The sequence below is a fragment of the Myotis yumanensis genome, unplaced genomic scaffold (assembly GCF_028538775.1).
Source record: "Myotis yumanensis isolate MYYU_CA2020_CCGP unplaced genomic scaffold, mMyoYum1.0.hap1 SCAF_2, whole genome shotgun sequence".
NCBI lineage: Eukaryota > Metazoa > Chordata > Mammalia > Chiroptera > Vespertilionidae > Myotis > Myotis yumanensis.
Window position 1 is genome coordinate 97465885 of NW_027223753.1, and position 23012 is coordinate 97488896.

The following is a 23012-nucleotide window of genomic DNA, read 5'->3' on the forward strand; positions in this document are numbered from 1 at the left end:
GCTCTGTGTGTGACAGGGTGCGGCGCCCCAACACCCCCCCGCCCAGGCCCTGCTCTGTGTGTGACAGGGTAGAGCCATAACCTCCCCATAGGCCCTGCCCTGAGTGTGAGAGTGGCGGCGCCCCAACTCCCTGATCGGCCCTGCTCTGTGTGTGACAGGGGGCAGCGCCTCAAACCCCCCCCCCCCCACAGGCCCTGCTTTGTGTGTGACGGGGTAGAGCCATAACCTCCCCATCGACCTGCCCTGAGTGTGATGGTGGCAGCGCCCCAACCCCCTGATCCACCCTGCTGTGTGTGTGACAGGGGGCGGTGCCCTAACTCCCCTATCGGCCCTACTCTGTGAGTGACAGGGGGAAGCTCCTCAACCCCCTGATGGGGCCTGCTCTGTGCATGACAGGGGGGAGCTCCCCAAGCCCCTGATTGGCCCTGCTCTGTGCGTGACAGGGTACGGAGCTCCAACCCCCGTGATGGGCCCTGCTCTGTGAGTGACAGGGGGCAGCGCCCCAACCCCCTGATTGGCCCTGCTCTGTGCCTGACAGGGGGTGGTGCCGCAACCTCCCCATCGACCCTGCCTTGAGTGTGATAGGGAGCGGTGCCCCAACCCCCCAATCAGCCCTACCCTGAGCGTGACTGAGGGTGGCATCGCAACCTCCCAATCCGCCCTACTCTGTGCATGACAGGGGGCGGCGCCCCAACTCCCCAATCAGCCCTGCTCTGAGCCCAACCAGGGGCTGCACCTAGGGATTGGGCCTGCCCTCTGCCACCCAGAAGCAGGCCTAAGCCAGCAGGTCGTTATCTCCTGAGGGGTCCCAGACTGCGAGAAGGCACAGGCCGGGCTGAAGGACCCCCCCTCTTCCCCTCCCCGTGTGCACAAATTTTTGTGCACCAGGCCTCTAGTATAATAATAAAAGTGTAATATGCTAATTAAACTGGGCAGCCAAACGACCTTCCGGTGGTCATTCCGGACATTCTTCCTGATGAAGCCTCGGTGGCAGGGGCCAAGGCAGAAATGGTTAGGGGTGATCAGGCAGGCAGGCGAGCAGTTAGGGGCAATCAGGCAGGCAGGCAGAGTGGTTAGGGAGATCAGGCAGGCAGGCCAGTGAGCGATTAGGAGCCAGTGGTCCAGGATTGTGAGAGGGTGAAGGTCAGGCTGAGGGACCCTCCCTTGCATGAATTTCATGCACTGGGCCTCTAGTATAATATAATTAATATAAATAATATAAATAATATAATATAATAATATAATATAAATTGTTTTATTTAAATTAGAAAAAGATAACCATTCATTAAAGTGACAAGGAAAGATTTGATTGAGAAATTGGTGGATGAAACAAATCTTCATGCATGATCCCAGTACCTGATTTGTAGAAGAAGAAGCAAGTTAAGGGACAGATGGTCTATGTGGAGCAAGGTAAACAGCAGAATATAGTGTGTGTGTGTGCGCGCATGCACACACACATGTGTGCACGTGTACATGAGTGCATGTACACACTGTTGGGTTAGGCGCTTTGCTTGCATGATGGTGGCTTAGGGAAATGGGATACATAGAGATAGATATGTGGAGAGAACCTTGAATTGTAAGCTAAGAGATTTTTATTTTGTTTTGTTACAACTAGAAGCTAGAGGAATTCCTTCTGGATTTAAAAAATATTTTAGTAAAATGTCTTCTTCATTTTCTTATCATAGATATGAACAGTGAGTTTACAAAAAGGGAGGAATCAGGAAGAGTAATAAGGTGGCACTGATATAACCCATGTAAAGCCCTGAAGCTGAGTCATGACAATGGGAATGAAATATATTGTTACAAAAAAGAATTATAAAGAAAGATTCAACAGTTATCAATTACAATAAGAAGAAAGAAGTCAGAAGGAAAAATAACTAACATATGAACCTCAAGTTTACAGTTGTAGGATGATGATAAAATCAATAGAATTAAAGAATCTGAGAAGAGGAGATGGTTTATGCTGTAAGTTGATTAATTATATATGTATGTATAGCACTTTGAAACTTAAAGAAGAACCTGTATTTAGCCTTTTATTCCACCAATTTAATAAGGCCTGAAGTAGTTACAAACAGAACTTGATTCCTTATCAATTAGATACATTTTGTAGCAGAAACCCACTCTAAAATGCATCCTTACATATATTTGCCCTGCATGGTTTTACTAGCACATTTGATCTATGCACTTACATATTTTAAGTTCTGGTCTCATACAAAGCAATACATCCTGAATAAATAGATTCATCCCTGGAGCTGTGTTCATTAGAATACCAAGTACATCTTTTATGAAAGCTGTCATATGCCAAACTAACCTCATCTCTAACATTCATAATGGACCTGTATTTCTGGAAGTTTATGATGATGCTAAGAAAACTCAGAATCTCAGCACTCTCACTTGCTTTTGGATATTTAAAAATAAAAATGTAGAAATCCTTGAGCTAGTTAAATATTTTTGAATTTAACTAAAATATAAGTGAGTAAAATACTTGGAAATGAAAACAAAATGTCTAGAAGAAAAAGAGGAAATATTGTAATCATTGTTAAATATTATAATTATGTAAATTAATGGATAATTTATAATTATAACTGTAATTCATTCTTTTAAATGTTCCTTCTGTATATTAGAGATGCAAGGAAGTAAAGAACAAAAGAACCAGATATGAGTATAAAATTCATTCTTCATTTTCCATTTTAAGTAGCTAGTATAAACACTAATAGAGTCAAAAGCTTTTCATGATATTAAAAAAAAAACATCAAGGAGAACCAAGGGTGCTTAGATCACCCACAGGAAATGAGTCATGATCAGCAGTCTTAGCTCACTGTCCATGGCCTTTGCACAAGGGTGTTGCTCTTGTAGGATACACACCTGAGGTCATGTACATGCACAAATCATCACAGCCACCAGCACAGAGTGCATATTCAATTTACTGTATACTTCAGTATGTCTTAGGTGGTGGATATTATTAAATGTACAATTATAATAATCAAATTTTTAAAATTTTTGTTAATTCTCACCTAAGGATATTTTTTCATTTATTTTTAAAGAGAGTGGAAAGGAGTGATGGAGAGGGAGAGAGAGAGAGGGAGAGAGAGAAACATCAATGTGAGAGAGACACATCAATTGGTTGCCCACAGCACTTTCCCAGACCGAGGCTGGGGACTGAACCTGCAACCCAGATAGCTGCCCTGGACCTGGAATTGAACCAGCAACCCTTTGGTGCATGGGCTGACACTCTAACTACTGAACCACACAGGCCAAGGCACAATGGTCACATTTTAAGATTTTAGTTTGCAAAGGCTTAACATTGACTAAAATGTGTTCATAACAAACAAAAATGCTTTTAATGTAATACTAATAATATTCATATCTCATAATTATATAGTAATTTTTATTTAATAAAGCACAAATATATCACTTAATTTAACCTAGGATGTATATGCAATACATAATAAATATTTTTAGTGCCTTACATAATAATTAAGCCTTTTCTTCATTTTTAGACCACAAATAGTGATGATTAATATTGAAACCCACAGAATTCCCAAGAGGAGAATTTATATGCCCTATGAGGAGTTTATAGATTAACTGACACTAATATAAGAGGAGTATAAGAGATTCATACAGGTTAGCACCAAGGTTTAAATGTTCAGGTTGAGGAAAGTGTGTTGCCTTCAAACTTAAAGGAAGATCACACATAGGCTTCCATCAGATGTAGACTTGAAGGAAAGGAAGACTTTGACCTTTCTAAAAAGTAAACTGAGGGCACAATTTTCTGGAAAAATCTAACAAAACAACTAGATTTTTCCATTTAATTAAATTATAAAGAGACAACATTTAATGATATGTGATTTACTGTGTATTACTCAAGATGAAAAATAACATTTCTATTAGATTTTGCTGAGTTAGTATAAAATTCCACATTTTATTTTACAAAAGAAAAAGAAGGAAGGTAGGAAAGAAAAGAAAGAAAGAAGGGAAGAAGGGAGGGAGGAAGAAAGGGAGGGAGGGAATAAGTCGAGGGGGAGAGAGAGAAAGGATATCTGCGAATGACCCCACTTACCAGTCCTATGAAAATACAAAAGAGCTGTACAACGTCTGTGTAGGCCACAGAATAGAGACCACCCACCAGGGTGTACAGAATGGCAATGAGTGCAGAAACAATGACAGAAGCATGTACATCGACGTCAATGATCACACTGATAGTGGCTCCTGGAAGAACACAAACAAGAGAAGGCTCTAATCAAGGAACTAAAGTAAATTCAGATTTTTGTCTAAAAATATATTGAATGTTCAGTGACAGCAGCAGATGTTTTTCCCAGTGTCATATGAAATGTGAAAGCTAAAGTTAGTTTTCATATTGGAAAATTTAAATCTCAGTAAATTGATTATGCATATCCTATATAATGAAGAGGTAATATGCAAATTGACCCTCATTCCTTCACTTGGCACAAGATGGCTGCACCCATAGCGGAGGCAGTGTTCCCGTAACGAGCTGTAATGAGCGATCAGCAGGGACCTGAGGCTGCGTGGTGCCAGGCCAGGGTGGGGGACTGAGGCTGCACCCCCTGACCCGGTGGGGCTTGATGAGGGACCTCAGGCTGTGCCCCCCACCCAGCAGGGCTTGACGGGGGTCCTGAGACTGTGCCCCTCACCTGGCAGGGCTTAACAGGGGCCCTGAGGCTGCACCCCCCACCTAGCAGGGCTTGATGGGGGACCTGAGGCTGTGCCCCCCGCCTGGCAGAGCTTGACAGGGGCAGGGCCAGCCGGTTCTGAATCTCATCCAATGGGGGTGGGGCCAACTGGGTCTGGGTCTCGCGTGATTTCGAGGTGCACACGGGTGGGTGGGGACTTGACTCTGGGTCCCATGGCATGCCCCAGACTCTGACAGGAGGAAGATTTTCATATGCATTTTACTAATTTTCTTTCATCTCTGATACTTCTATTATAGAGAAAAGGCAAATAGCAATATTAACATATTTCCTCTAATTAATTTCCTTCTAATGTGCATGAATTTCGTGCACCGGGCCACTAGTATATATAATATATATATATTAGAGGCCCAGTGCATGAAATTCATACAAGAGTAGGCCTTCCTTCCCCCGGCTGCTGGCACCAGCTTCCCTCTGGCGCCCGGGACCCGGGCTTTCCTCTGGCTACTAGCAGGCACCCCAGACCAGGCTTCATCCAGAAGGATGTCCAGTCTAATTTGCATATTACACTTTTATTATTATAGATATATATGTATATAGATATAGATATATTTTAAAATTCTTTCTAATTTAAAAATTAGTGCTTTACTAACTTATTTATGTGAGGGCACCTGAAATTCATAATATAATTTCAGAATCCCATGAGCTATTTTAAATTTAATTCTACCATAAAAACTTACATTAATTCCACCAACTGTTGGAAACTCCAACTTAATATTAAATATATGCAATATTTGTACTCTCACCTATGAGAAAACAACTCTTTATGATAAGCATAATGACTGACTTATACATATTACAATTAATATTCACCCTCTGTTTTGTATTAACTCTGACCCCTGCTAGCTTTTATTACATAGCAGATGGTATAAGATACCAAGCTTTGAGACAAATTTCTAGGCAAAATAAATAAATAAATAAAATTGGCAAATTGCATCTATTATCATTTTTCTCTTTCAGCTTTGTTAAAGTTCTATCTTATTTTATCTTATTTTATTGGTGGAGCATTCCTGTCCTGTTCCTGGGACAACAATGCATTGAAGAACCCCAGATTTCAACATCACAGTTTTAAGTAATATTCACCATCAAAATGTTAACCTACCTTAGAAATCAAGTGTATGTTTTTCTTACTTTATGACTTTGTTTATTGTGTTTGTTTGTGTCTATATTTCCATTCAGGATATTATGATGTGGACAGTTGGACTACCTTGGACTGCCAGATCTGGATTTATTGTTTTACAGAACTTTTACCCATTGTTCTCAAAAGTTGTAGTTTATATTCATATTATTAAATACAGCAATAATAGCAATGCTAACATACATACAACAAACCTGTGATTTTAATTGTTATCTTATATTCTATTATCTCTCTTCAATTGTAAGCTAATAGTGTATGCAACCCACCAGAGATAAAAATCCAATATCTCAAAGAGAATTATAAAAGATTTTGATCTAAGATAAATCAAAATATTTTTCAAACAAAATTTTCTTAGTGTTTTGGCTTTGGTAACAAAATTAAATTTCTTTCCTAAGTAAAAACCAATTAATAAAAGGAAAAGCCTGGCAGGGAATTGAAGAATGATGACCAGATTAATCATATATATAAAACCCTAATATGCAAATAGACCAAATGGCAGAACAATTGAACAACTGACCAGTCACTATGATGTGTACTGACCACCAGGGGGTGCACGCGGAACATAGTGGGCATCAGCAGCAGGCGGCAGTGCATGGAACACGGTGGCATCAGCCATGGCGGGATGTGGAGCAGGTGAGCAGGGGCACCAGACCAAGGCAGGGCACTGGTCACTGTCTTCGGGGATAGCCTCTGGTGGTTACTGAAAATCCTTTGCTCCCATCCACCAAGGTCCCGCACAGTGCTTGCACCTGCTGCTGGCGCCCAGCACAAGCCCTGATCACTCGGTGCTGACAGAAGGTGCGAGCAGCAGCTGCTGGCCCTGATTGCCCCTCCCCCTTCTCCTGAGGGGTGATTGGGGCTGGCAGCCACCACTCAGACCCACTGCTGGTGCCAGCCCTGCTTGCACCTGCAGCCAGCGCCAGAGCTGCCTCTCACACCTGCTGCCGGTTCCTGGCACCAGTCCCGACCACTGGGTGCTGTCAGCAGGTGCGAGCAGTGGCTGCTGGCCCCGATTGCTCCTGAGTGCTTCTCCACCTCCCCCTGCTCCTGAGGAGCGATCGGGGCAGCAGCCGCTGCTCGCACCTGCTGCTGGCACCAGTCCCAATCGCTCTGCACCATCAGTGGGAGACAAATAAACAGGCCCCAAATGAAAGGACAGGAGAACACCCCAGAAAAAGAGCCAAATCATTTGGAGGCAAGAAATGTATCAGATAAATAGTTAAAATTAATGGTTATTAGAATGTTCAATGAATTTAGCACAGCATGAAATGGGGCATAGAAACCATGAAAAGGAACCAGTCAAAAATGAAGAATAGCATATCTGATATCAAGAATACACTGGAACCCTGGCTGGTGTTGCTCAGTTGGTTGAGTGTCATCCCATGAGCCAAAATATTGCTGTTTCAATTCTTGGTCAGGATACATGCATGGGTTGTATGCTTGTTTCCAGTGGGGTGTGTGCAGGAGGTAGCAAATTGATATTTTTCTCTCTCTCCCACTGATATTCCTGTCACTCTCCCTCTCCCTTATTCCTCTCTAAAATCAATAAAAAACATTAAAAAAAGAATACACTGGAAGAAATAAAAAGTAGTTTGGATGAAGCAAAGAATCAAATCAGGAATTTGTAAAACAAAGTAGAAAAAACCCACAAAATCAGAACAGAAAAATATTAGAAAGAGTGAGGATATTTAAGGGAACTTTGGGACAACATAAAGCATGTCAACATTCTCATTATAGAGGTTCCATAAGGAGAGAGCCAGAGCAAGGGATAGAGAATGTATTTGAAGAAATAACGACCAAAAACTTTCCTAACCTAGTGAAGAAAAAAGACACACAAGTGCAGGAAGCACAGAGAGTACCAAACAAGATGAATTCCAAAAGACCCACACCAAGACACATCATAATTAAAATGGCAAATATTGAAGACAAATACAGAATCATAACAGCAGCAAGAGAAAAGCAGTAATGGGAGCTCCTACAACAGAGCTCCATAAGACTGTAAGCTGATTTCTCAACACAAATACTTCAGGCCAGAAGGGAAGTCATGTAATATTCAAAGTGATAAAAAGCAAGGACCTACAACCAAGGCTATTTTACCCAGCAAGGCTATCACTTAAAATTAAAGGACACATAAAATATAAAACTAGGCACCAATCCCAAGGAAAAACAAAACCCTGAAAAATACACAAACACATCAAGGCTAAATAACATGTTATTAAACAATGAATGGGTTAACAATGAGATCAAGGAAGAAATCAAAAAATACTTTTAAGTATGTGAAAATGAGAACACAGCAACCCAAAATATATGGGACACAGGGAAAGTAGTCCTAAGAGGGAAATTCATAGCATTACAGACCTACCTCAAGAAACAAGAAAAATCTCAAGAAAACAACAGCAACAAAACTAACTTCACACTTAAAGAAATTTATAAAAAAACAACAAACAAAGTCAAAAGTGAGTAAACATCAGAACAGAAATAAGTGAAATAGAGTAAAACACACACACACACACGCACACACACACACACACACACACACATAACCCCAATGAAACCAAGAGTTGGTTCTTTGAAAATATAAAGAAGATTGACAAAACTTTAGGCAGACTCATCAAGAAAAAAAGACAGAGTAGAAATAACAACTGACACCAAAGAAATACAAAGGGTTGTAAGAAAATATTATGAACAACTATATGCTAACAATGTGGATGAAATAGACAAAAATCCTAGAAACATACAATCTTTCAAAACAGAATCAGGAAGAATCAGAGAATCTGAATTGACAGATCACAATTAGTGAAATTGAAGCAGTAAAAAAGCAAGCAAACAAAAACAAAACAAAACAAAACAAAAAATCTTGCAACAAACAAAAGTCTTGGGCTGGATGGCTTCACAGGTTAATTTTATCGAACATTCGGAGAAGAACTAACACCTATGTTTCTCAAACTATTCCAAAATTTTAAGAGAAGGAAAAATTCCCAAGTTCATTTTATGAGACCAGCATTATCCTAATTCTAAAACTAGATAAAGACACTACAAAGAAAGAAAATTATAGGCCAATATCCCTGATGAACATAGATGTTAAAATCCTCAATAAAATATTAGCAAACCCAATCCAGCAACACATTTAAAAAGGTTGTACAATATGAACAAGTGAGCCTTATTTCAGGGATGCAAGGTTGGTACAATATCCACAAATTAATAAATGTGATACAGCTCATAAATAAAATGAAGGATAAAAATCATTTGATTATATCAACAGATGCAGAAAAAACATTTGATAAAATCCAGCATCCGTTTATGATAAAAACTCTTGGCAAAGCGGGAATAGAGGGAACATACCTAAACATAATAAAGGCCATATATGACAAACCCATTTGCCAATATTTCTAATAAGGAGTTAGTATCCAAAATTTTTAAGTAACTTATAAAACTTATATAAAACTCAACACCAAAATACAATCTAATTAAGAAATTAGGCAAAGGATCTGAATAGACACTTCTTCAGAGGACATAAATATGGTCAATAGACATATGAAAAAATGTCCATCTTCATTAATCATCAGAGAAATGCAAATTAAAACCACAATGTGATATTACCTCACACTTTTCAGAATGGCTATCATGAATTAATCAACAAACAAGAATTATTGACAAGGATGTGAATAAAGAGAAACCGTTGCACTCTTGGTGTGAATGCAGATTAATGCAGCCACTGTGGAAAGCAGGATGGAGTTACCTCAAAAAATTATAAATGGAACTGCCTTATTACTCAGTTATTCAGCTTCTTGGAATATATCTAAAGAAACCTGAAACACTAATTCAAAACAATATATGAACGCCCATGTTCATTGCAGTGTTACTTATAATAGCTAAGATTTGAAAGCAGTCTAAGTGCCCATCAGTAGATGACTGTATAAAAATGTGGTACATTTACACAATGGAATGCTACTCACTCAACTGTAAATAAGAAAGTTACCTTTTGTGACAGCATGGATGGACCTGGAGGGTTTTATGCTAAGTGAAATAAGCCAGTCAGAGAAAAGAAAAGTACCATATGATTTTACTTATATGTGAAATCTAATGAACAAAATAAACTAGCAAAAAAAGTAGAGACAGACTCATGGGTATAGAGAATGTACTGACAGATGTTAGAATGGAAGAGGTTTGGGGTAGATGAGAAGAGTGAAGGGATTAAGCAAAAAAGAAGAACGACCCATGGACACAGACAACAGTGTGTTGATTGCCAGAGGGAAGAGTAGTGGGGGAGTTAGAAGAAGGTAAAGGGAGGATAAATGGTGATGGAAGGAGACAAAATACAGATGATGTTCACAGAATTACATACCTAAAACCTATGTAATTTTAAGAACCAATGACACTCCAATAAATTGAATTAAAAAAGAAATAAGTAACTAAAGGACAAGTCAAATATCTATCTATCTATCATCTATCTATCTACATATCATCTCCATAGATGGTTTATTCATTAATTTGTAATAGGATTACAACTGTTAACAAAATATAAATCCACCTTTTAAGAAATTTTTAATTCTTTTTATGAGATAGAAAATTGAGCATGAAATAAACAGGCCATAATCACACGAAGTGATAAGTCTATTGAAAATAATTTTTTTGTGTGTCTAAGGAAGCCCATAGGAAAAGCATTCAGCAAGTTTAGGATGGCTTATCTGAGGAAGTGGTATCTCTGAGAAGATCTGGAGGACACTTTTTGGTTGGTGAGGCAGATGTGAGAAAGGAAGGAGGAGAGAGGAGTCCAAGGCAGAGGGCACCTGGACTTGCACAGTGTCAGAGGCAAGAGAGGACTGTAGTTATGAAAGAAGAAAGGAGGAGAGGGGAATGATGAGAGGAGAAAGTCAGAGGCTAAGTCATATAAAGCTTATGGACTTGGTTACAAAGTTTTGTGTGTGTTTTTTGTTTGTTTGTTTGTTTTAGCAGGAAAGGGATATAGTCACATTTGTATTTTAGAAGGATGAGTCTGGCTACCATGAGGACACTACAGGAGACGATAGAACTGTAAGCAGGGAGATGGTTGCATTAATCTAGGAAGAGGCAGGGGAGGCCTGACCTGTGACTGAAGAAAGTAAAGTTATGTATCTGATGGTGAATCAACCAGAGAATCCAGTAGAGCGCTGTTTCATTTGTTCTTACCTAAGGCGGAGAAGATGGCTGCTGCCCAGAACATTTCTCCCATTAGTGCAGGAATAAATAGGAGACCGCCCATGCGTTTGCCATAGATCTGCTGAAATGGGTCTAACATGGTCACATAGCCCCTGGATCGCATAGGTTTTGCAAAAAACAGACCACCTAAAAGGAATGAAAAAAGTGTTTATGACAAAATTACTAATTCTTAATGTAATAGTCTTTGCCAACCTTTTATTATGCTACAATTTCTCAAGGGAAATGAATTTTTAAGGACACATAAGTATTAAGGAACCAGTCTAAAATATAAATATAGAACCAAGCAATATTCAGCAACCAAAGGCAAGTTTCTTCATACCTTTATTATTGTATGTATCTAAAGGACAATAGAGTGGTGTATCTGAGACATGCGGATTAGAAAACATGGACCAGCACAGCACCCACTAAAATGCCTTGATGCATCGCTGAGCACAGCAAGTGTTCAGATATTTTGATTAAGCCCAATATTTAATTAAAGTATTTTAGGTGCAAAAATAAATTAGGAATACTCTGTTACATAATATTCTTGACCTTTTATTAGTGTGATTTATACAAAGAAATTCAGGTACAATTCAAATTGATTCATTTTAAATTATATATCCAGGCTATTTTTGAAAGAAAAAGAAATATCATTATGTTAAAGAAATCACTGTTCTGATAGCTATAATATCAAGGGATTTTTTTATGTATTCCATAATCAAGAAGTCGAATAATCTAAGCATGTGCTACCAATTTCTGTAGTAGCTAAAGATTTCTGGTAACATTTTCCCACAATAGTTATTTACATTGTTTGACTTATTTCACTTGTTATTAATATTCCTGTTCTTTACTGAGTGGGTCACTGAGGTTTGAACTTTCACTTACCTAAAATCAGACTGAGAGAATATCCAATTGGTGCCTGAGCCCAAGCTAGACCATAATCTGGTACATACACTGCTTCAGCTGTCCCATTGATGTAACCTCCTCCAACCCAGGTGGCTGAAAGAGAATGAAGAATGAGGGAAAGATACTCTCACACCTGTCACACCCTAGGCCTGCTCAGTCTAGATATTGGCCATTAGCCTCATGTGGCTATTTATTGAGTATATTAAATGTGGTTAGTCTAGCTGAGATGCTCTACGAGTGTAAAATATACATGGATTTCAAAGACTTAATATGTTAAACAATTTTTAAAAGACTTAGTATGAAAAATTAAATGTAAGATATGACAATGATGTTTGTATTGCTTACATTGTAAAATGAAAACATTTACAATATACTGAGTTAAATACATTCTATTATTTACAGTAATTCAACTATTCTTTATGTTTTCTAAAGTTGTTTGTAGAAAATGTAGCATTACATTTGTGACTCTCATTATATTTCTATTGGACAGGGTTGCCCCAGATATTTTCTAAATCCATTTAGTCATCAACACTTTTCAATGATATTATCAGTACACAAAGTTTGAGATAATATGTAATGTGGTACACGATTATTTCTATTCTCAATAAAACTACAACTTTCCCCCTAGCCTCCATAACATCAGTCAAATGTCTTTATTTCAAAGTTCTTGTGTTTTAATTGTATTGATCTATTCCTATTGATCGTGACTATTGTCCTCAAGGTGTGTGTGTGTGTGTGTGTGTGTGTATTGTGTGTGCGCATGCACATGTGTAGTTGTCAGTGTGTGTACTTTTTGTTAATAGAGTCAGTTTAAATCATAATCAAGTTGTACTTACTACCTTAAATTGTTAGGAGAGTGAAGGGGGGAAAGATATGTCACTTACTCCCAGGTGTCCTAAAGTGAGTTTAAGTTACCTTTTCCTACTCTCTTCCCAAGTACCCAACATACACTTAGAACCTAGACTATCATTCAGAAAAATTTACAATGTTGACTGCATATCCATTTTCAATTCTCTGTTCTAATATGGCTCTTCTAGTGAGATATTTGATATTTCATAGAGTATAATAAATATTTTTAGATGTTACTTAATAAAATTTCTGTAGCATAATAGCTGAAGGAGAGGTAAAGGAAGACCCCCCTCCCCAATAAAAAGAACCCTTCATTTTGGTTAAACAGTTCTGAACATGATGTACAAACTGCCATTTTTCTGTGAGACTCCTATATAATAAAGAGGTAATATGCAAATTAACCTTCACACCCTCACAAGATGGCTGCCTATGACCAGGCTGGCAGGGAGGTTAGTGAAGGATGACCAAAGGACTGAACAGCAGGCTGTGTGGGGCAACCAGGCTGGCAAGGGTGTTAGTGAGAGGCTACCAAATGACTGAACAACAGGCTGCGTGGGGCGACCAGGCCTGCAGGGGGGTTAGTGAGGGACGACCAAACGACTGAACAGCAGGCTGCGTGAAATGACCAGGTGGGAGGCCATGAGGGGTGAACAAGCTGGCAGGGGGGCAGTTGGGGGCAAGTAGGCTAGCAGGGGGGCAATAGGGGCGACCAGGCCAGCAGGTGGGGGCAGTTGGGGACAACCAGGCCAGCAGGGAGGGGGCAGTTGGGGGTGACCTGGCCAGCAGCGGGGGGCAGTTAGGGGCAACCAGGCTGGCGGGGGGGCAGTTAGGAGTGATCAGGCCTATATGCAGAGGCAGTGAGGGGTGATCAGGCTGGCAGGAGGGGCAGATAGGGGCAACCAGACATGCAGGCAGGTGAGCTACTAGGAGCCAGTGGTCCAAGATTGTGAGAGGAATCCCAGATTGGAGAGGGTGCAGGCTGAGCTGAGGGGACCCCACCCTCCCCTGTGCACGAATTTCATGCACCAGGCCTCTAGTTCAATATAATATTTGATTCTTGCTTAAAAACTAAAGTTAATGAAACACTTAAATTTCTGCAGTTTATATATTTTAAGAGTATTAATAAAATTTTTAAAATAATTCCTATGGAGAATTTGTGTAAAATTATGAGGAACATAGGTTGGCAAGAAGCTTACCAGATATGAGACTGAATTCTAAGCTGTATATTACACTTTGACTCTAAAAAATTCTCTAAAATCTCACAGAATGTAAATAAAATTTCAAAAATATGTATATGAAGCTATAGAAAACAAGCATTTCTCTTGTGTTCACACCAAAATCTATCTAGCTTTTTAAAAAAATTCAAATGCAAAACAAAGAAGAGAGAATATTATTTTTAAAGGGTCAACATAAAAAGACCTCCCTGAAAAGTAATTTGAAGTATACTTAAATGGGAAGTTTTTGTACAAAACCCTATAGTGGACAAACACACAGTTGGCAACCATTGTCGTATTCATAGTAGCTTTTGCATGGGAGTTAATAAATAACCAAAGCTAGCATTTGTCTTTTTCATTCGAAGCCCTGCTGAAATTTTTAGAAGGGTTCCCTCTCCCAGCCCCACTGAGGAGGTAACTGGGACCTGAAAAGAGGGATCCTCTCAGGCACAGGACCCGAGACTATCTTCCATCTCCCTCCTAGCAACGAGAACTGGTAACAGCACCGGCAATGTTTCATTGCACAAACCAAATGGCCTGATGGTCTCATGAGCACAAAGTTTATTATTAATCATTTTTCATTGTGTAGGTCTCCTCCCATTATCCAAAAAGAAAACTGGTGCCTGAATAATCACAAACATTATAACATAGAAGTGAAGATGTAGTTACTTGTCATAGGTAGAGCCCCTCCATTTTTATCAAGCTAGCACCTTAGAGGATAGAGTTTGCTCTGCATGTTTGTAAATTTCATGTCACATGCATTTTTATCCTTTATCAAAAATATAAAATCAATTAATTTGACAAGGGTTAGATAATATGGTTCATATTTTAAAAGAATTAGAATATTGATCAAGATTCTTTTCAGTTCTGAGAGATTAGAAAATCTTTTAAAACTGAGCTAAACCATGCTTCTTTATAAGAAACATTATAATTCAACTTTTCTATACAATTTAATAGACTATAGGTGAAATAAGCCAGTCAGAGAAAGACAAATGCCATATGATTTCATTTATATGTGAAATCTAATGAACAAAATAAACTAACAACAACAAAAAAATAGAAACAGACTCATAGAGAACAGACTGATAGCTGTCAGAAGGAAGGAGGTTGGGGGCTGGGTGAAAGGATTATGTGATTATGCATAAAACAAACAAACAAAAAAACAACACACACCACCCCCAAAAAATCCTCATAGACACAGACAAGAGTATGGGGGTGGGGTAGAGGGAGGTAGGAGAGGGTAAAGGGGATATTCATGGTGATGGAAGGAGACTTGACTTTTGGTGGTGAACTCATAATACAATATACAGATGATTTATTATAGAATTGTACATGTGAAAGCTATATTATTCTATTAACTGATGTCAAACCAATAAATTCAACAAAAATCAATAAAAACAAAGGAGAAAAAATGAAAAAGATTATTAAGAAAACAGCCTATTAGATTGAAGAAAATTACTGTAAATGATAAAAAACAAATTCTGAAATATCTTTATGGGCAATATAAATAGAATGTTAAACTAGAGTAATAAAACATTATAACAATTTATAATAAAAATGCTTTGATATACAACAGTTTATTTATTCTTTCCAACTTTTTTTTTAGTGAAATCAACCACCTTTGTTTTATTTTTATTTTCTTCATAATAGGAGAAATCTGAGGAAAATATAATCACAATTTTTTCAATCCTCTTCAAAAGTCAGTATCAGTTCTGGATCTTTAAGGGAAAGAGGAAATGCTATAATGAAAACTGGAGATGAAGATATAAAGTTGTGTTCACTGTTCATCAATAGGTGAATAATAAGAGAACATAAATAAAAAGATCCATGCCAAAATTTCAGTGAATGCTTTTTATTCTTTGTGATTTTGTATTTATCTAATTTCACATATCAGGCATCATAGAAAATATTTTGTACAATACAATTTGTTCCAGATATGTGTGTATGAAAAAAAAAGACACAGGATAAAAGTCCTTACAACCGTGTACATTTATAAAGAAATAAAGAGGAACCAGTGAGAGGGCTAAGTGTGATGAGATCATAAAAAAGGCCTGGGCGTGGCTCCCAAAAGACCTGGGTCTGGCCCTGACTCTGGTCTTTGTTAACCATGTAAATCTCTGTATTCACTTAACCCCAAACTGCTTTCATAGTTCTGAAATATAAAGATAAAGACATTCAGAAAGACCAAATGAAACATACATATACTTGGCCAAGAGTTAACAAAAGAAAATGTGAATATCTGAAAGAAAAACCTATAGTCCACAAATTATTATAGACATTATAGATTTCAGATGGCCAAACAGAGATGTAGCCTTCACAGATCGGTTTGGTAAAGTATTTCCCATAGAGAGCAAATCCTTTTTAAATAACACTTTAGGGCTAAAAGTGGGCATCATTTGGATATGATTTCCAAAGGCTTATTTTCCCATGAGCACTCAGAGTTGCTGTTAGTATGGGTTATATTGCTGATGTTTAAAAACTAATGAGATTCTAAAAGAAAAGGTACTTTTAGTAAATATGTATCCAATAATATTAAAAATATAATTTTAAATTGTTTTTCAGAAAGATTGTCCATGACCAAAAAGAACATAAAAGAGAAATAAGCCACCTCTTAAACAGGATCACCTCTGGGCAAAAGGGGACAGAATATCAGCCCCTCCTGGCACAGAGAAGGTTCAAATGAGAGAGAGAGCTGCAGGTGGGGGCTGGGGATTCCTGTTAAGACATGCCCTGAATTTTTTCCTTTTGTTTCAAGGTTTTTGGAAATCTTTTCTTTCAGTGCTGTGGATTCCTAACATCTGATTGTCCTCCTGCAAAGAAATGAGTTTATCAAATGGGATAATTAATTTCAAATCAGGCCATCAATTCGGAATTGCGTTGCCCCTGAATTTATTGTTTAAAGCCATCACTAGTTATTGTTTACTGATACTCATCATTTCAGGGAGTGCAAAGTCACAACTTCATACCGATGCTAATGAGCAAGATGAGATGCTGACCTTATCACATTAATTACCAGATACATAACTTGTAAGACTAAGACACTTTTGCACTCTCATCCACCTCTTTGTTTTCCCAGTTCCCACCCACTGCACAGCCCAGACAGCCCAGGTTTGTTTTATTCAGATTCTACATAGTGGTTAATTATAAAATCACTTTGTTCAAATACTACTGAGTTGAACAGTTTTATTTTTGTTTTAAATAAATGTAAAATTATTTTTAAAATATATATGTAATGAACACAAAGGATCCTAAAGACAAAGAGTAACATTTGCTTTGTCATTCTGAGAGGCCAAGGAGGGACAGGCAGCATGGAGCTGGACATCTGAACCTACCTGTCATGGTGAAGCCGCCCACCAGCAGGCCAATGTCTCGGCCACCAACTATGATGGCCTCCCTGCGCTCCTCTGCGCTGCCACTGTTTTTGGTTTTCCAGGCAGCCCATATTCCAACAGCCAATATTAGAAGGTAGAACAGGATGATAGCTATCAGTCCTTCCACATGGAAAGCCATTTTTATCTAGAGGTCTGGAATCTTCCACAGCTGGCTACTTCATTAGACTTCTGAAGAAAATACAGTAGCACATTATAAACCAGTCATACATACATAGCCAGTTGGAAGTAAATCAACTAGCTCATGAGAAATCCTTTACCACTTGAAGAAAAAGTACATTGAAATCGCATGTTAAACTAGTAGTCACCAACAGGTGCCTATTATATTATTCTATTTAACAATATAGCATTGTTTTGAGCATTCAAGGAAAAAAAATGGAAGTGCTTTGTAACAAATGTAATCATAATCGTTCTGTGTTTAATAAATTCTTTCAATATGAAATTAACCTTTTCTTGTACCTTAACTCAGTAATTCAGTCAAGAAATCACTTAGAAAGAGCATGCATCTGTTTGCTTTTGAGAACTAACTTGCTATTCCATCTAGAATTATTCAGTAAGGTAAGTATATCATAAAAGACTACTCTGAGAATTATAACATATTTGTTCATTTATTCATTCTTCTATCCCTTCCTTTAAACAGTTTCAGGAAATGGTCCAAAAGCAATGTGAGGTGAAGATATCTTAAGAAAAAAACAAAAGAACTTTAGGAAAATCTATTCCTAAAGCACATCAACTCCAATTTTCAACAAGTGCCTGTGGTTCAAGTTTCTGTAGCTACTAACGACGTTATGGGTAACATCTTGATCAACCTTCTTCCCCATCCACTGTCCTTTGTTCCTTTCATCTCACCCCTCCCCCTCAATGGTATATACAAGAAACTATTTAAAAATTACATCAAGTCCTTAAAAATGTAAGAGTGTCAAAGACATTAAAATTAAGATTCTCAGAAGACAGATGTCAACTTCTTACGTCTTCACTTTTTCTTTGTTTTCCCCCTCACGACCACAGCTATTTCACGCACCCATTTCACACAAACACGTTCTGGGGGAAACTGCTATTTGTGCACGCAGGTGGGTAAGAGAGAAAATACAGTAACACACGATACACCAGCCACACATACTTAGCCAGTATTTTCTTCCTTGGGAGAAGAGCTAGCTTCCCTAGGACTCAGGAGGAAGGAAAAGAAGCCAGCCTAACCGGGAAGTTCTTTCTGGGGCCCCAGCGGGGTGCTCCCCGACCCTGCCGTCCTTCCTGGGCCCCTCCGCCCACCGCTTGCGCGAGCGAGGACCTTGTCGCTTCTCTAACCAGACTTTCTAGCCGCTGGCACCTGAGAACCCTGAGTGCAAGGGAGTGGACGGCCCGCGCATCACCACGAAGAGGCAAAATAGCCGCATCCTTGGGCTCTGAAAACGCCCTGCTGCGCGCCTACCTGAGTGATCCCCACGCGGAGAAGCGCTGAGCCCCTCTGGCTGCTCCGGGACCGCTGTCCCCAGGAACCGCGGTGGCGGGGTCTGCAAGGCTGCAGTGGAGTGTGTGTGTGTGTGTGTGTGTGTGTGTGTGTGTGTGTGTGTGTAAGGGTGAGTGGGAGGGTGTGGCCGGGGGTGCAGGGGTGGGGGCAGGGCCAGGTGCTGGGGTCAGGATGCCCACGCAGCTCTTCGCCCAGATTCTCCAAGAACCTGGGCGCACGCGGAGTTGACAGGTGTGGGCGCTGGCGGAGGGCGCGAGGCATGGGGCGAGGCAGCGATCATCCCAGTATTGGCAAAAGTCCCCTTTATAAGAGCGGCCGGTGGGGGCGATCGTCAGATCTCAAGATCGGACGTCAGAGGAAAGTGGTGCTGGGGCGGATGCTGGGGCGGGTGCTGGGGACAGTGTCCTCGGGAGCAAGGTGGGTGCCCAGGAAGCCCGGTCTGAAGAACTGGGGCGCAGTCTGGGCTCTAGGCCAGTGCCACAGTGACACCCTGGTCCCTGACAGTTGCAGGGAGAGTCCCACCAATCCCCCTTCTCTCCTCCAGGAAAGAGGGCGTGATTCCCTAGGGTCATTACCAATTCTAACTTCCCTGGACTCTGGTTGGAAGCAGGGAACTGGAAGGGTCTCAGACAATTATATTTTCAGGGAGCAGCTGGAAGTGCAATAGAGAAGAGGGGTCAGTGTTCTTCCCAGACTTTGTCTGTCTGGTGCCTGGAGGCTTCTGTCACTGAGAGCCCAGAGGCATGCATGCTCCTGCTGCCTCCCTGGCCTCAGGGAGCCTGACTGTGGCTTCCCTGGAGATGGGTTCTATCCAGCAGACATTTCCAGAATGTTTCAAAAGTCATTTATCAAATCCCCCTTCACTTTTAAACAGAATCAAATGAAAGATTCTAGTTGTCCAAAACACATAAAGTTACTACATAAGGCAGGCAAGACAGCTTTCCTTGTACAGCAACTAGGTTGCTTGCCCACAAATATTTATTCCAGAACTCCAAAGAATTTTCTATAGAAGTTTAAAATGTCTATCTATCCACACCTAGATATCTATATTTACGTGCTACCTAGATTATTTAGATATTCATGGATATAGTTACATATCCATAGTATATATAACTATCTATATCATTTCCATAGTTCACCTACCAGTGTATTAAACAGTAAAATATAAAAAATCTAAACCGACAGAACAAATAAGAGTATTTTTTAACTCTTGTTCACCTCTTTCTAGGCAAAATTTCTGATGACCCCCAATCTTTTTACACTGGATATAGAAATGAACCCTCAAGTTTATATCACTATTCCTTTCCTTTGTTCTTGTAAAAAGAGTAACTGCATCCTCCACCCTGTGTGAGATAAGGAAGCCTCTAGGAGTTCAGAGAGAACAGACAGGGAGAAGGGCCTGCATGGACAGCTATGTCTTTCTGCTTTTCTGGAAAAGGCTGAGACAGCCTCTCAACATAGTCCTTTTCACATGAAAGTGTTATACATTGAAGCAATTTTGAGTAACGGACTCTGGACTTTGACCACAGGTTTAATTTATGTCTTACCTACCAGAATAGAGTTAAGGTGATAGTGACAAGCAGCTAGTGGTGTCACAGGACTGGCATGGGCTATGGCAGTGTGTGAAATCTGCACAAGGCTTAGGTCAGGAAGCTAGATTCAAGTACAAAGAGGGACAAAAGAGATGGCTGTCCTCACAGAAATACCACCAAAGCTTTTAGGTATATGAATTGGGAATGCAGCCAGGACACGACTCTCTTTGGGTCCCACCTAATCCACTTTAAGAAGCCAGACTTGCCAGACTAGATTCAGTGCCAAATCTAGGAAGATGCAATGACCTTGAAGGTGGCCAAAAAAAGTTCTGACCTGGCAGAGTAGCTGTTTTCATGACAAAAGCACCAGTTGAAAATAACAACTGCTGATGCACTGAGTCTACTCCTGTAGACATTTCCTCATTTGCCAAGTCTTTTGAGCTCCTGTGTCTGATCTAAGGATGACACTGCAGTGATTTCTGCTCCAGAACGTACCCTCCCAGACACCTACTCTTTTGTCTTCAGTATGTACCTCTGTTTTCAGTCTCCTGAGAATATGTGATCATGCTTGGAGTTAGAGAAATACATGTCAGTTGAAGATCCATTGCAGCTTTGGAGGATAAAAAGCAGTTTTTTTTCATTTCCAAATCATTTATTTATTTCAGATACATTTTCTAAGTGGCTTTTATGTTCCAAGCACTGTCCTAAGAACTAAGAAACATGTAGAAAATTATATAGACACCCTGCCCTTAAGCAATTGATCTTTTGTGAAAGGAAAGAAGGAAAAAGTAAACAAAAGCTTTACTTCAGTAAGCTATTATAAATGCCATGGAAAGATGTATCATATCTGTATACAGATGTTAGGCAAGCACAAACTAAAGTCCTTAATCACATGGGACGAGAGGGAGATTTATTCATTCAACAAACACATGGCAAGCATCCACTATGTTCCAGGAATTATCATATGAACTAGGTATATACTCAAGTGACTGAAATCAAATTAACCCTGTTCAATGAGCTAATGGTCTACAACCTCGCTACTGAAGTGTGGCCCTGGGAGTAACACTGTCAGCATCATCTTTTTTTTTTTTTTAATATATCTTTATTGATTCTTTACAGAGAGGAAGGGAGAGAGAGAGAGAGTTAGAAACATCGATGCGAGAGAAACATCGATCAGCTGCCTCCTGCACAGCTCCCACTGGGGATGTGCCCGCAACCCAAGCACATGCCCTTGACCGGAATCGAACCCAGGACCCCTCAGTCCGCAGGCCGAAGCTCCATCCACTGAGCCAAACTGGTTTTGGCAGCATCATCTTTTTAAGATAATACTGGTGATTTGAGAAGAACATAACTTGGCATACATGTATTGAACATGAATGTAAATGCTGATGATATTGGGGGTTCTATTTTAAGTCCTTATCCCTCATAATGTCCCAGTTTTCTCATACAATTTTTACTTGAACTTTTCATAACTTTAATTGATTACATTTAGGTTTAATTGAAACTTGGCCTGTCATTTCAAAACCAGCGTGATCACCAGAATCATAGAGTGCTTTGTAAACTGCAGATTCTAGGGCCCCATAGCAAGAATTCTGATTCACTAAATCTTGGGCAGAATTAAAAAAATATTTTTTTAGTAGGCCATTTTTTAAAAAAGCAGCTTTAATTTAGCAACAAACTTGGGCAGAACTTATTGTCAATATACTCCCTCCCTCCATGCATGCATAGCCTCATTAACATCCATCATTAGTATCCCCTACCAGAGTGGTACATTTGTTATAATGGATGAACTTACCGGGACACATCAGCATTCAGAGTCCACAGTACCCATTAGGGTTCATTCTCGGTGTACTTTCAGTGGGTTTGTGCAAATGTATATTAACGTGTATCTTTTATTATAGTATCATATGGAGTAGTTTCATTGCCCTAAAAGTCATCTGTGTTTCATCAATTCATCTCTCCCTCCCCACTGTCTCCATAGTTTGCCTTTTCCAGAATGTCATAGAGTTGGAAACAAACAGTAAGTAACCTTTCAGATTAGCTTCTCTCAATTAGTAATAGCATTAAAGTTTCTTCCATGTCCTTTTGTGGCTTGATAGCTCATTTTCATTGCTGAATAATATTTAATTGTCTGAATGTACCAGTTTAGTAAAGAATATTTTAGTTGCCTCCAAGTTTGGGCAATTATGAATAAAGCTGCTATAAACGTCCATGTACAGGTTTTTGTGTGGGCATACATTTTGACTCCATTGGCTAAGTACAAAAAAGTATGATTGCTTGATCCTATATGGTAAGAGTATATGCCCAAGTGATTTAGTTATAATAAAGTGTCCAACTCTCTTTCAATGTGGCTGCAGCATTTTGGACTCCTACCAGCATTGAATGAGAGTGCCTATTGTTCCACATCCTCACTAGCATTTAGTGTTGTCAGTGTTCTAAAATTTAGCCCTTCTAATAGATGTGCAATGGTATTGCATTTTTATTTTATTTTATTTTATTTTTTAAATATATATTTTATTGATTTTTTACAGAGAGGAAGGGAGAGGGAGAGTTAGAAACATTGATGAGATAGAAACATCGATCAGCCTCCTCCTGCTCTCCCCCTACTGGGGATGTGCCTGCAACCAAG

The 23012-nt window shown here is 39.5% G+C and overlaps 1 protein-coding gene across 1 annotated transcript in view; it reads right to left on the reverse strand.

The window, feature by feature from the left end:
* SLC5A7 (solute carrier family 5 member 7) overlaps positions 1–18985 on the reverse strand; it is a 34948-nt gene extending 15963 nt beyond the window's left edge. The window contains exons 1-5 of the mRNA XM_070405840.1: positions 18813–18985; positions 17327–17554; positions 11911–12024; positions 11017–11172; positions 4061–4209 (exon numbers count right to left, since the gene is read on the reverse strand). Of these exons, the coding sequence (XP_070261941.1) occupies positions 4061–4209; positions 11017–11172; positions 11911–12024; positions 17327–17504 (597 nt within the window). The 5' untranslated portion in view covers positions 17505–17554; positions 18813–18985. The remainder of the gene's footprint in view (positions 1–4060; positions 4210–11016; positions 11173–11910; positions 12025–17326; positions 17555–18812) is intronic.
* Positions 18986–23012: the final 4027 nt, after the last annotated feature.